This window comes from Geotrypetes seraphini, chromosome 1, assembly GCF_902459505.1.
Source record: "Geotrypetes seraphini chromosome 1, aGeoSer1.1, whole genome shotgun sequence".
Classification (NCBI taxonomy): Eukaryota; Metazoa; Chordata; class Amphibia; order Gymnophiona; family Dermophiidae; genus Geotrypetes; species Geotrypetes seraphini.
Window position 1 is genome coordinate 167,206,966 of NC_047084.1, and position 13,096 is coordinate 167,220,061.

Genomic DNA, 13,096 nt, shown 5'->3' on the forward strand with positions numbered 1-13,096 from the left:
AAATGTGAAATTGTAGCACAAGTCATAAAATTTGCAAGAGATAGATATTCCCTTATTCCAGTGCAATAGGGATGGTATGCTGAACCAAGGGTCTTCATCCACTCCTGCAAGTCCATTGCAGGAGATACTGATCACGCTTTTCAGCACCACCTCCTCCCTGTTCTCTGCTGCCACTGTCAGTTATTTCTTCTGCAAGCGAGCCTGCAGGAGCAACTTTGATCTGCTAGGTTTTCTTTTTTTTTTTGTGCAAGTTAAAAGGTCGCTGCTAGCCCTTCACCGTGGATCCCAGCTACTGGAATGACTCAGACAAGGCGTACAATGTATTTCCAAAACAGATAATACTTTATTGATAAGTAGAGTATATAAAATATAACATCGGAAGCATACCAGTAACAAGCTTGTATTATCAGGCTGGAAATGCAATTGGAAAGAACATACAAACAGAAGCCAGCAGCGTCTGAATGTATGAATAGTCTCTAAAGAACAAACCAGGAAGAGAAGCCCAATATATAGGCTTTATTTTGGTCTACACTCCTACATCCAGGATTATTTCAGTTGGTGCAAAATTACTTCTATACTGCCCTTTTCCTTATTGCCTCCCTATTCCTGTGCCCTTATCTGGAAAGTTGTTTACTGTCTTTTGTGTGTTTTCTGTGGTCTGGTCCTTTGTCCAGATGCGTCCTGGCAGTTGTTGACAGTTGCTGACCCAACAGTGGCTTGTGGTTACAAAGTTTCTGTTGGTGCAGTTGGTAACATTTGTTTATGTGCTTACACACATATCACTTGCTTTCTTCTGCAAGTTTGTGCTCTTTCTCAAGAAGCAAACTTAACTTTGGTCTGACCACAAGTTCATCCTTAGGTTGGACACAGTAGAGATGTTCAGTAGAAATGTCTTTTAATTTGCACTTGTAGATAGTGACAGCATTTTAATGAGGCCCACATGCCAAAATTCCTCTCTTCATGGGGTTCACTGACCAGGCACCCTTCTTCAAAGTTTTTTGCAGTTTACGCAGGACTTCATGTTCCAGTAAAGCTCCGGTGATTGCCTAGCCTGCGTGAGAGGAGCAGACTTTGGTCTTCAGCTGACAGGTGGATCCTGTGGAGACCTGCACAGTCAGCCTGCTTGAACGTTGGAGCTTGGGGTTTTCCTCTACTGTTTGCTTACTCCTTGACTTCATCAGAAATGCTAACGCAGGCTATACGGGACACCGGTTGCATTTCTTTGGAGCACACATGCTGTCAGCTGCATTTTCCTCCTTCCTCTTTGCAGCGTTTGGATCCTGGTCCTGGGGGTTGAGGCTCAATCTGGCAGTGGTTCGACTGGCAGCCATAGATTCAGAAGAAGTCAAAAACTATGAGTCGGGGGATGATCCTTTGTTAGAAAAAGAGGGAATATACAAAAGGACTAAGAATATAAACTGCCAATCCCTCATTGATATATGAAATTTTCAATATCCATATACAACTTTGTATACATATGCTCAGAGACTCAAAGCACTTCTAGGGATAGAATTCCCATTGAAGGATTCGTGATCCAATCACCAAATATGTGAATGGATGTTGTGCTTATGTTAAACACATTTATCTTAAAGGCTGAAGACGGTTGAAACTCTGAAGCAGTGAAAGAATTCAGGAAACTTTGCAACCAGTTTCATGACGGAGACTGGGAATTGGCAATTGAACACACAGAGAATTGTGAAACCAGCCCATTGATAGGGATCAACAAACACCTAAACAAGAAATTTATTGAGTTCCCTGAAGAAGACAGTGAAACTTGGTCCATGTCAGGACCCTCTGAGAGCCTTTAAGATAAGTGTTTGTTTTTTGGTGTTCCAAGTATTTCTTTAAAATTCTGATTACATAAGTTCAACATCCATTCAAATAGTCAATGTATTCCAGTGCCACGGGACGCAGGAGGAAAGGGTGGGAGCTTCAGGCTCAGTCTCCTTTAGCGTCCTCCAGAGTGGGAGCCAACAGGGATGAGATCCCGTTCAGAAGCCGCAAGTCACAAGGGTGCAAAACGCAAGTGCATGGATGCAGCAGAGGTCCAGAAACACCAGTTGGGGGTCCTTGGGGCCACCTGTTTAGGATTTTTCAGACTTTGTCAGTCTCTTGTGGAGAGCCCATTTTACAGGCCTATGGAGCACTGCTCTCTCTGCAAGCACGTCAGCACCAGAACAGGGTGAATTCCTTCCCTACCTGAGAACAAGCCAGTTCCAATTATCAGTGACCAATCGGAGCAGGACTGGAAGTCCCTTTCCATTCCTTTATTATCTTAAGGCTTAGCTGCGTCTTTAGATGATTTAAGGTCCTTGTCTGCGGCCAGAGGTCAGAAAGGCTATGGCTGCTCTCAGTCATGGTGACAATCCCTCAGTGCGTTGTTTTTGCAAGTCTGCAACTTTCACATATTATTTCAGACGCACTGTATAAGTTGAAGTTGGACCCTCAGCAGCCCTCCACCTCCCAGTGATCCATCATGGGCGGCACGAGCGCAAAGACTGCCTTTTTTCCAGCACATCTGGACATCACCTCATTAGTCAATGACCAATGGGAACACCCAGAAGGTGCCCTAAAAGTGTCCAAGTTTTACCCCATGACTCCATAATTCCAACAGCTGTTTTCTCAGCCGAAGATGGATTCCATGATAGTTCAAGTGACCAAGGGCACTTCCCTTCCTAGTGAGGGAGGGGTGATGCTGAAGGAAGCACTAGCTTTGGGAATCAAAGTGACAGTGGCTGCCTCCTTTGTGGCACGTGCCTGTCATACCATGTGAGGTGCAGTCCTATGGAGCAGGAGTACATCTGTCCCCACGTAATTATGGAAGGGGTGGGCTATGTAGCAGATACTCTTTATGACATTGGTACAATGTCTCTTAGACATTTATGCCATAGAATCAGTTCCCAAAGAAGAGTCAAGCTCTGGCTGCTACTTCATATACGTCATAGTACCCAAGGAAGGCACAGAAGACTGGAGACCTATCCTGGCTCTGAAGACCATAAATGCGGCATTGAGAGTTCTGTGCTTCCGCATGGAGACGGTTTGGTGAGTCATTGTTTTGGTGGCTTCAGATGTATTTCTAGCCTCAATGATTTAACAGAGACATATCTTCACATTCCCATTTTTCCAGACCACAGAAAATGAGATTCCATGTTTTCCAGAGACACTTCCAATTTGTGGTGCTACCTTTCAGATTGGCTGTGGTCTCTCGCATCTTCACCAAGGTGATGGTGCTTATAGCGGCTCATGGCATACTGGTTCACCCATACCTGGTCGATTGACTAATCAGAGACCCTTCAAGATAGAAAGATGAGCACACAGTGAAGCAGGTGATGGGTCTGCTCCAGGGCCTTGGTTGGATAGTTAACTTTAAGAACATAAAAAGTACCATACTGGGACATACCAAAGGTCCGTCAAGCCCAATATCCTGTTTCCAATATTGGCCAATCCAGGTCCCAAGTACCTAGCTAAATCCCAAGCAGTAAAACAGATTTTATGTTGCGTATGCTAGGAATAAGCAGTGGATTTCCCCAAGCCATTGTAATAATAGCCTATGGACTTCTCTTTAGGAAATTATCCAAGCCTTTTTAAACATTACATTACATTACATTAGTGATTTCTATTCCGCTTGTACCTTGCGGTTCTAAGCGGATTACATTAGAAGATGGCTGGTCATTTCCAGGCGATGACAATACAATACTTTACATTACGTTACAAACTTTGCATACCTTACTTTACATAACTTTACATACATTACTTTACATAGATTTACGTATATTTACTTTGCATTACTTTACATTACCTTACAGTACTTACATAACTTTACATTACATTACTTTACATAGATTTACGTAGATTTACTTTGCATTACTTTACATTACCTTACAGTACTTACATAACTTTACATAACATTATTTTACAAAGCATAACTTTACATTACAGAAAGCTAGATTCAGTTTATAAGTAGAAGTATCCCTGTGATCAACTCATTCCCTGCCAAAATCCCTCCTCCCAGCTCACTGAAGCGGTCCTTTAAAGGTTTATATAGCCCCATTCATCCATCCCTAAACTAACTGATTTCAGGAAGAGTCAGCTAAAGCTGACTCAGTGTTTGGAGTATCCGTTATCTGGGAGTTCATATCGACACAGATTGATGCTCCTAGCTCTCAGAAAATGAATACGTTCCCTTGAGGCTAGAGTAGCAGACTTGGAGGAGCTGAGGGAGACAGAAGTACATAGAGGAGATCTACAGGGATGTTGTAGAGAAGTCCCACCTCCAGTTTGGCAACCCCTGTGCTGCCTTGGAGGAGAGAGGTCTCCTAGAAGGAGAGCATCACCCTGGTGAACTAGGAAATAATCCTGTAGCTAGGACCTGCCTACCAGGGGATGCAATATCCTCTCGCACCGAGGATGTGACTCCAGGGGCTTCTGCCCAGGAGGGAAAAGTTAGGACAGCAGTTGTAGTTGGCGATTCGATTCTTAGGCATGTAGATAGCAGGTTGGCTGGTGGGCGAGAGGATTGCCTGGAAACTTGCCTGCCTGGTGCGAAGGTGGTGGATCTCACGCATCACATAGATAGGATTTTAGATAGTGCTGGGAAGGAGCCAGCTATCCTGGTACATGTAGGTACCAATGACATAGGGAAATGTGGGAGGGAGGTTCTGGAAGCCAAATTTAGGCTCTTAGGTAGAAAGCTGAAATCCAGATTATACAGCATTGCATTTTAAGAAATGGTCCCTGTTCCACGTGCAGGACCCAAGGCATGTAGAGCTCTGAAGTCTCAATGCATGGTTGAGACGATGGTGTAGGAATGTAGGATTTAGATTTGTTAGAAACTGGACAGCCTTCTGGGAAAGGGGAAGCTTGTTCCTAAAGGATGGACTCCACCTTAACCGGGATGCTGGCGCTAACGTTTTAAAAGGAGAGCAGCTTTTAAACAGAAATGTGGGGGAAAGCCGACAGTCGCCTGGGAGCGGATGGTTCGGTGTGAAGTATCCTTGGAGGATACTATTGAAACAGGATATTTAGGGAGTCCCGGTAGAGAGGTTCCAATAATAGTGAAAGAAAGCCAGGAGGGTTTAAGAGGAAGGCAGAGTAAGACTCAAATGTTCCCTGTCTTCTCAGCAGCCTATAGTTGCAAGGAAAAAACACAATTTGAAGTGTCTGTCTACAAATACTAGAAGCCTAAAAAATAAAATAGGAGAGTTAGAATATATAGCACTGAATGATGAGATATAATAGGTATCTCGGAGACCTGGTGGAAGGAGGACAATCAATGGGACACTGTGTTTCCTGGGTACAAATTATATCGCAAGGATAGAGTAGATCAAATTGGAGGGAGGGTTACGCTATATGTTAAAGAGGGAATTGAATGAAATAAAATTAACATTCTGCATGACATAGATAGCAGTGTGGAATCCTTATAGATAGAAATTCCATGTGTGAAGGGAAGTAATATAAAGGTAGGGTTATACTACTGTCCCTTGGGACAAAATGAGCAGACAGATGAAGTAATGTTTTCAGAGATTAGGAAAGCTGGAGAAATGGGCAACACTATAATAATGGGTGATTTCAATTACCAGATTAATAGGGAAGAGTATGTAAAATCATCAAGTAACAAAGCTTATACTCTATAAACAAATACAGCTATAGAACCCCCTACAATTCCACTCAGTACTGCCAAATAATCACTCACAGATAGAGAAAATACACCACCACAATCATACACCACACTCTAAATTCAAAACAGAAACAGAGGGAAAAGGATCACAAGAGAACCAGAAAAGAAAAAGAAAGTGGAGAAAAAGCCTCAGTTCAGCTTCATGGGCTCAAAAAACACCTCTTTCTCTCATATGGGCTCCGTTTTTCTGAATCAAAATGTTCACTGAATCAAGTATCAGCAGTATCCACTCTCCAGTTGGAGATTGAAACATCCAAAAATCTTGGAAAATGCAGGGAAAGTTCAAAAATCACTTACAGGAACAGATTAAACTCAGCACATGAGATGGCAAAAAACAGATACTTAGCTGCCGGTCATCTCATACCTCTTGAGCCATGATCTCCCAAATGAATATGCACATGCAGGACAGCAGAACTTGGAACGGCATCTTCAATACAGAATCCTGTGTCATTTATAACAGAAGATATCGAGGTATAAGTTCACAGGAGGCATGTCTCTTTCAATTAAAGAGATGCTCTGGAATCAGGGGGCATAGGATAAAGGTGAAAGAGGACTAACTTAGAAGTAACCTGAGGAAATACTTCTTCTCAGAAAGGGTGGTGAATTTGTGGAATGGTCTTCCGGTGGAGGTCGTGGAGACAAAACTATATCTGAATTCAAGAAAGCTTGTGACAAGTCCATAGCATCTCCTAAGGGAATGAAAGGGGAGAGTAGCTGGCATGGATAGGCAGACTGGATAGGACATATGGTCTATATCTGCTTTCACTTTTCTCTATGTTTCATTTCAGGAGGTTTAGAGTGTGTTTGCTGCAGTAACTTACTACTAGTAACTGTTTTGCAGCCAGCAATCTGCAGAGGATCTGGCAAGAGTACCTGCAAACTCTACTAGCAACATTTTGAACAGACTGCTGGTTAGCTATGATCCCAGGATAAGGCCGAATTTCAAAGGTTTGTTTTGTAATTGAATACATTTCATGTTGATCATCATTTTGATAAATGCAAGCTAGAGTTCATGTAATCTAAATATGGTACACTGTGGTCCTCAAATACAGGCCTTGAGGCCTACAACCCAGCCTGGTTTTCAGGATTTTGACAATGAATATATATATAATTTATTTGCATACAGTGGTTTGTGGACCTTGAAGACAGGATTTTGAGGACCTCTGTGGTACGTCTTGCCTTTTTTTCCTTCAGTGGAAATGGAAACAAATATCGAGCTGTAATTTGAATGACTAAATGAATTAACTTAAAATTGGATTTAAAACAGATTTGCTAAAAGAAGCTTCAGAATTTTTGTATTAAGGAAAGATAATCTTGTAACAGGATGGCACAATATCTGTTAAAGGGAAAGGGTGCTTCTTGTAACCCCTACATTTAAAGGGGTTGGGGAAAGAAACATACATTATAGAGTAGTTAGATTAAAACAGCAGTAATATATTATTTTAAAATGTCTTTTTTTATTGTTTCTTGGCTCCATTGGTTCTTTCTTTGATTATATTTTCAAGTTATTGTTTGTATGACTTCATTTCATGTATTCTAATATTTTTACACTTTTTTAAAAATAAAAGGTATGCACTACTTTTTTAAAATTTCTAACTTCTTTAGTGTCCCTCCAGACCGGCACAGAAACAGATGGGTTTACACTTCTGTGTCAACAGGTGGAGACTGAGCCACTAACCCCCTCTTCTGCAAAGCTGCTTTCAGCTGCCATGCGGCAACGGCCCCAAAGTCCTTTAAATCTCTATGGGCTTCGGGACCGTTACCACACAGCAACCGCTAGCGTGGCTTTATAGTAGAGGGTATAACTTTTGGCTACAGTACCAGTGGGCTGTGCAGTCCCTTTTACAATCAGTTTTTTCTTAGTCTCCAGCAGGTGGAGTGGTAAGATTGTGCAGTCTGTGCCATAAGAACATAAAAATAACCTTACTGGGTCAGACCAATGGTCCATCAAGCCCATGTTGGCCTATCCAGGTCACTAGTACCTGGCCAAAACCCAAGGTGTAGCAATATTCCATGCTACCAATACAGGGCAAGCAGTGGTTTCCCCCATGTCTTTCTCAATAACAGACTATTGACTTTTCCTCCAGGAACTTGTCCAAACCTTTCTTAAAACCAGCTACACTATCCACTCTTACCACATCCTCTGGCAATGCGTTCCAGAGCTAATTATTCTCTGAATGAAAAAATATTTGTTCCTGTTGGTTTTAAGAGTATTTCCCTGTAACTTCATCGAGTGTCCCCATGTCTTTGTAATTTTTGATGGAGTGAAAATTCGATCCACTTGTACCCGTTCTGCTCAAGTCAGGATTTTGTAAACTTCATATCTCCCCTCAACAATCTCTTTTCCAAGCTAAAGAGCCCTAACCGTTTTAGTCTTTCCTCATAAGAGAGGAGTTCCATCCCCTTTATCATCTTGGTCACTCTTCTTTAAACCTTTTCTAGCGCCACTATCTTTCTTGAGATAAGAAGACCAAAATTGAATGCAATACTCCAAATGAGGTCACACCATGGAGCAATACAGGGGAATTATGACATTCTTAATCTTGTTAACCATCCCTTTTTTAATAATTCCCAGCATCCTGCTTGCTTTTTTGGCCGCCTCCACACATTGTATGGAAGGTTTCATCGTATTGTCTACAATGATACCCAGACCCTAGCATCTGGTAACTGGGATTTAGGTTATTCTTCCCAATGTGCATCACTTTGCATTTGACCACATTAAATTTCATCTGCCACTTTAATGCCCAGTCTTCCAATTTCCTAAGGTCTGCCTGCAATTTTTCACAATCCGCACGCGTTTTAACAACTTTGAACAGTTTAGTATCATCTGCAAATTTAATCACCTCACTCGTTGTTCCAATTTTCAGATCATTTATAAATAAGTTAAATAGCACGTGTCCCAGTATAGACCCCTGTGGCACTCCACTGTTTACTCTCCTCCATTGAGAAAAATGACCATTTAACCCTACCCTCTGTTTTCTATCCGATAACCAATTCCTCATCCACAACAAAACTTTGTCACCTATCCCATGACTCTTTAATTTTCTCAGAAGCCTGTTGTGAGGAACTTTATCAAAAGCTTTCTGAAAATCTAGATATACTATATCAACCGGCTCACCTTTATCCACATGCTTATTCACATCTTCAAAGAAGTCAAGCAAATTAGTGAGGCAAGATCTCCCTTGGCTGAACCCATGTTGACTCCGTCTCATTAAATCATGTTTGTCTACATGTTCCACAATTTTATTTTTTATAATCGTTTCTACCATTTTGCCCGGCACCGACGTGAGGCTTACCAGTCTGTAATTTCCTGGATCTCCCCTGGAACCCTTTTTAAAAATAGGAGTAACATTGCTCACCCTCCAATCTTCAGGTACTACAGAAGATTTTAGCGACAGGTTACAGATCACTAACAGCAGGACGGAAATTTCATATTTGAGTTCTTTTAGTACCCTGGGATGTATACTTTCCGGTCCTGGCGATTTATCACCTTTTAACTTGTCGATTTGGCTCAGTACATCTTCTAGATTCACCGAGATTTCTTTCAATTCCTCCGCATCTTCACCCTTGAAAACCATTTCCGATTCAGATAGATCTCTTACATCTTCTTCCGTAAAGACCGAATCAAAGAATTTATTCAGTCTTTCCGCTATGGCCTTATCCTCCCTGTGCGCCCCCTTCGTTACTTGCTCATCCAATAGTCCCACAGCTTCCCTCACAGGTTTTCTGCTTCTGATATACCTAAAAAAATTGTTATAAGTTTTTGCCTCTTTTGCAAGTTTCTCTTCATATTCTTTCTTAGCTGTCTTTATCAATGCTTTGCATCTAACTTGCCAGTGCTTGTGTTTCTTCTTATTTTCTTCATTCGGATCCTTTTTCCATTCTTTAAAGGATATTTTTTTGGCTCTAATTGCCTCTTTCACTTCACCTTTTAACTACGCTGGCTCTCGTTTCCTCTTCTTTCCACCCTTGCTGATACGTGGAATACATCTGATCTGGGCTTCCACGAGGTTTGTTTTGTGCCTGTTGGATCTCGTTACGGAACTTTTCTGATCCCTTTTGCTGCCCGGTTAGAGCTTGGGGGACCCTCTTAGGGATCCTACCGACCTAGGAGGTGTCACACTTGAAAGGGTCGAGTCCCTCACCCCATTCCCCCACCTCATCAGGTTTTCTATGTTTAGAGGAGCCTCAACTGTACGCCTTGCCACTGATACTGGCATTGACTACAGTTTAGAGTGCCATGTGGGGTCTGCTCTAACTTGATCCAGTTGGTGAGCTGTGAGAAGCTTAAAATTAAAAAATAAAAAGACACAAGAAATGAACAGAGCATAAAGTGGTCATAAGGCCGCCGTTTTTGTGCGGCGTATATGGTTTTTTGGCTTCAAAAAAGCAGCACAAGTGAGTTTTATGTGGGCACCGAGCAGTGAATGCAGCTGGCAGGTGGATGAAATGTTCCGGCTGCCTCGAGGGGGACCCGGCTTCGAGGTTTGGCGAGTCTGGCTCCCCTTTGTGGACAAACTGCTGGTTGGCAGGAGGTGCTGGTGACTCCCGGGCCTCATCTGCCGCCCACACTGGGGTTTCCTTGGCTGCCATGGTTTGGTAGATTGGGCTTGCGGACCGCTGGGGAGGCTGGAGATTCCCCTGTTGCTTCAGCTGCTAGCGGTGTTTCTGTAGTGGCGAGGTCGAGTTTGGTTTCGGTGCTGCATTTGATTTCAGGTGCCAGTTTAGCGATGGCGCTTCCCTCAGTTTTGTCAGGACACAAGTCCGTTTTGCTCACTTCTTCAGGCGACCGTCCTCCTGTCTTAGAGAGTCAGAAACAGGTCTTAAATGTGTGTTCTGCTCATGCTATGATTTATAGATTGCTGCCGGAGTTGTTGAGCCCTGATTTTATGTTAGCCATGTGCACAGCTTACAGGCGGCCGGGGGTCATCTTTGGGGGGAGTGTCTTTCCCTTCTGCAGGCACCCCGTTCAGTCTCCTGCTACGGTTGCCTATGTACGACTCCCTCAGCCATCCTCAAGGTGGCTGCGAGTGTTTTGGCACAAGGTTTCTTATATGGCTGATCCGTTTCTTCCGGATGGGGACTTGGATCTTGGGGAATGATTTTCCAGATCCGTTGGGGAATCCGATGTTTTGGATAGAGATTTTTTTTCTGAGGTGCCGGTTGGCAAGGATGTGTATGTTGTGTGCATTTTTCCTCGGGAAAAGTTGCAGGAGCTCATTCTTCAGGTGTCTTCAGTTTTACACTTTGAAGAGGCAGCTAAGGAACCCCTTATGTGGTGGACCTTCTTCTTAGAGGGATACGGTCAGTTTCCTGCTCTTTCCATATGCAACAGGATATTTGGGATGTGCATGCTCCGTGGAACATTACGGACATGCTTTTGTGATTGACATGGTCTGTGGTCAAACTACCTCATTCCTGATGGGGATAGAGATTCCTTTTGTCTCCAGTGGTGTCTAGGCTATTGTGCGCAGACATACCGTGTTGGTGAAAGGTGGCTAGTCCCTGAGAGATTCTTGGGACCATAAGATGGAAGCTCTACTTAAACGCAGTTTTGATCTGGCTGTCCAAGCAGCAAATTGGGGTGATCTGGTGACCTGGGCTTGTGTTCTTGTAGTCTGTGAGAGTTTCTGACTGCGAAGCGGCTGACTAGTCCTTAGTGGATCAGGAAGTTCTTAAGATTGAGCTAGGAGCTTCTTTTTTCTATGATGCCATGTATGATCTGTTGTGTGCCTCAGTCATGTCCATGGCTCTAGGTGTGACTGCCCGCCATACCTTGTGGCTTGGGGTTGATCTGCAGTGCGGTGTCTAAGGCTAAGCGCAGTAAGTTTCCCTTTTGTGGCTCCTTCCTCTTCGAAGAGGAGTTGGATAAGCTGGTTCAGACCTTGAGTGTCTCTAATGTGCCTCAGTAAATCAAAAAAACAAACAAACCCTAAACACCAGAGGACCAACCTCACCAGGTTTCGCATGGTAGTTCTGCCTAAGGACGTTTGAGTGGATTTCGTAGGTACCCTTCCAGAGGACGTTTCTTCCAACACATGTGTTGCGGGTCTTTCCCATGGTTCCAGTCAGAGTCCAGTTGCAGGAGTTTTTATCGTGGATGGGCTGAGATCACAACGAATCAGTGGGTCCTGGAGGTGATTCGGGACGCTTATGCACTGGAGTTTTCACATCCTTTGCCAGATCATTTCCTCTCCTCTCCTTGTCAGGCAACTTGGAAGAGAAGAGTTTTTCGGCAGACACTGATCAGATGGCTGGACCTCCAAAAGTAGTCCCAGTCCCTCCTCAGGAGATTCACACCGACAGGTACTCCATTTACTTTGTGGTGCCCTAGAAAGAGGGGTCTAAGGAAACTGTGGAACCACGGAGTGGAAGGGGACATACAGGGATGGATCAGAAACTGGCTGGCAAATAGGAAACAGAGAGTAGGAGTGAAAGGTCACTATTCTGACTGGAAAGAGGTCACGAGTGGTGTCCCGCAGGGGTCAGTGCTCAATATATTTATTAATGACCTGGAAGCAGGGATGAAGTGCGAAATTATAAAATTTGCGGACGACACAAAACTCTCCGGTAAGGTTAGTACAATTGAGGAATGTAGAGAACTCCAAAGGGACCTGAACAAACTGAGTGGGCAATTAAATGGCAGATGAGCTTCAATGTGAAGAAATGTAAAGTTATGCACATGGGGAAAAGAAACCCGATGTACAATTACACGATGGGGGGGGGGGGATATTATTGGGGGAAGGCAATCTAGAAAGAGACTTCAAGTTTCAAGTTTATTAGGTGACTTGATTAATCGCTTAATCAAATTTCTAAGCTATGTACACATTAAAATTTACATTTGTTAGGGAGCAATACAATACATACAAATACTTAAATAAGACTAAATTACACTCAGTTTAACATATTCTAAACATTGGGTAAAGAGGGATGAAATACAATTCATAAAGTAAAGGGGGTTATGGTGGATAAAACAATGAAACCGGCGGCACAATGTGCCGTGGTCTCGAAAAAGGCGAACAGAATGTTGGGCATTATCAAGAAAGGTATCGCTACCAGAAGCAAGGAGGTTATTCTCCTGCTGTATAGGGCGATGGTGCGACCGCATCTGGAGTACTGCGTTCAATACTGGTCACCGTACCTTAAGAAGGATATGGCAATAATGGAGAGGGTCCAGAGAAGAGCAACAAAAATGATAAAGGGCATGGAGAACCTTTTGTATGCTGAGAGACTGGAGAAGCTGGGGCTCTTTTCCCTCGAAAAGCGGAGACTTAGAGGGGATATGATAGAAACTTACAAGATCATGAAAGGTATAGAGAAGGTAGAGGGGGACAGATTCTTCAGACTGGCGGGGGCAACAATAACTAGAGGGCATTCAGAAAAATTTAAGGGAGACAGATTCAGAACAAATGCCAGGAA

At 43.2% G+C, this 13,096-nt stretch overlaps 1 protein-coding gene across 5 annotated transcripts in view; it reads left to right on the forward strand.

The window, feature by feature from the left end:
- Positions 1–13,096, forward strand: part of GLRB (glycine receptor beta) — a 128,829-nt gene that overhangs the window by 31,578 nt on the left and 84,155 nt on the right. For all 5 annotated transcript variants that reach the window (XR_004539158.1, XR_004539159.1, XR_004539162.1 and 2 more), the window contains one exon: positions 6,519–6,625. Coding sequence is in view for 1 of the 5 variants with exons in the window: in XM_033941330.1 (XP_033797221.1) it covers positions 6,519–6,625 (107 nt within the window). In the remaining 4 variants the exon portion in view is untranslated. The remainder of the gene's footprint in view (positions 1–6,518; positions 6,626–13,096) is intronic.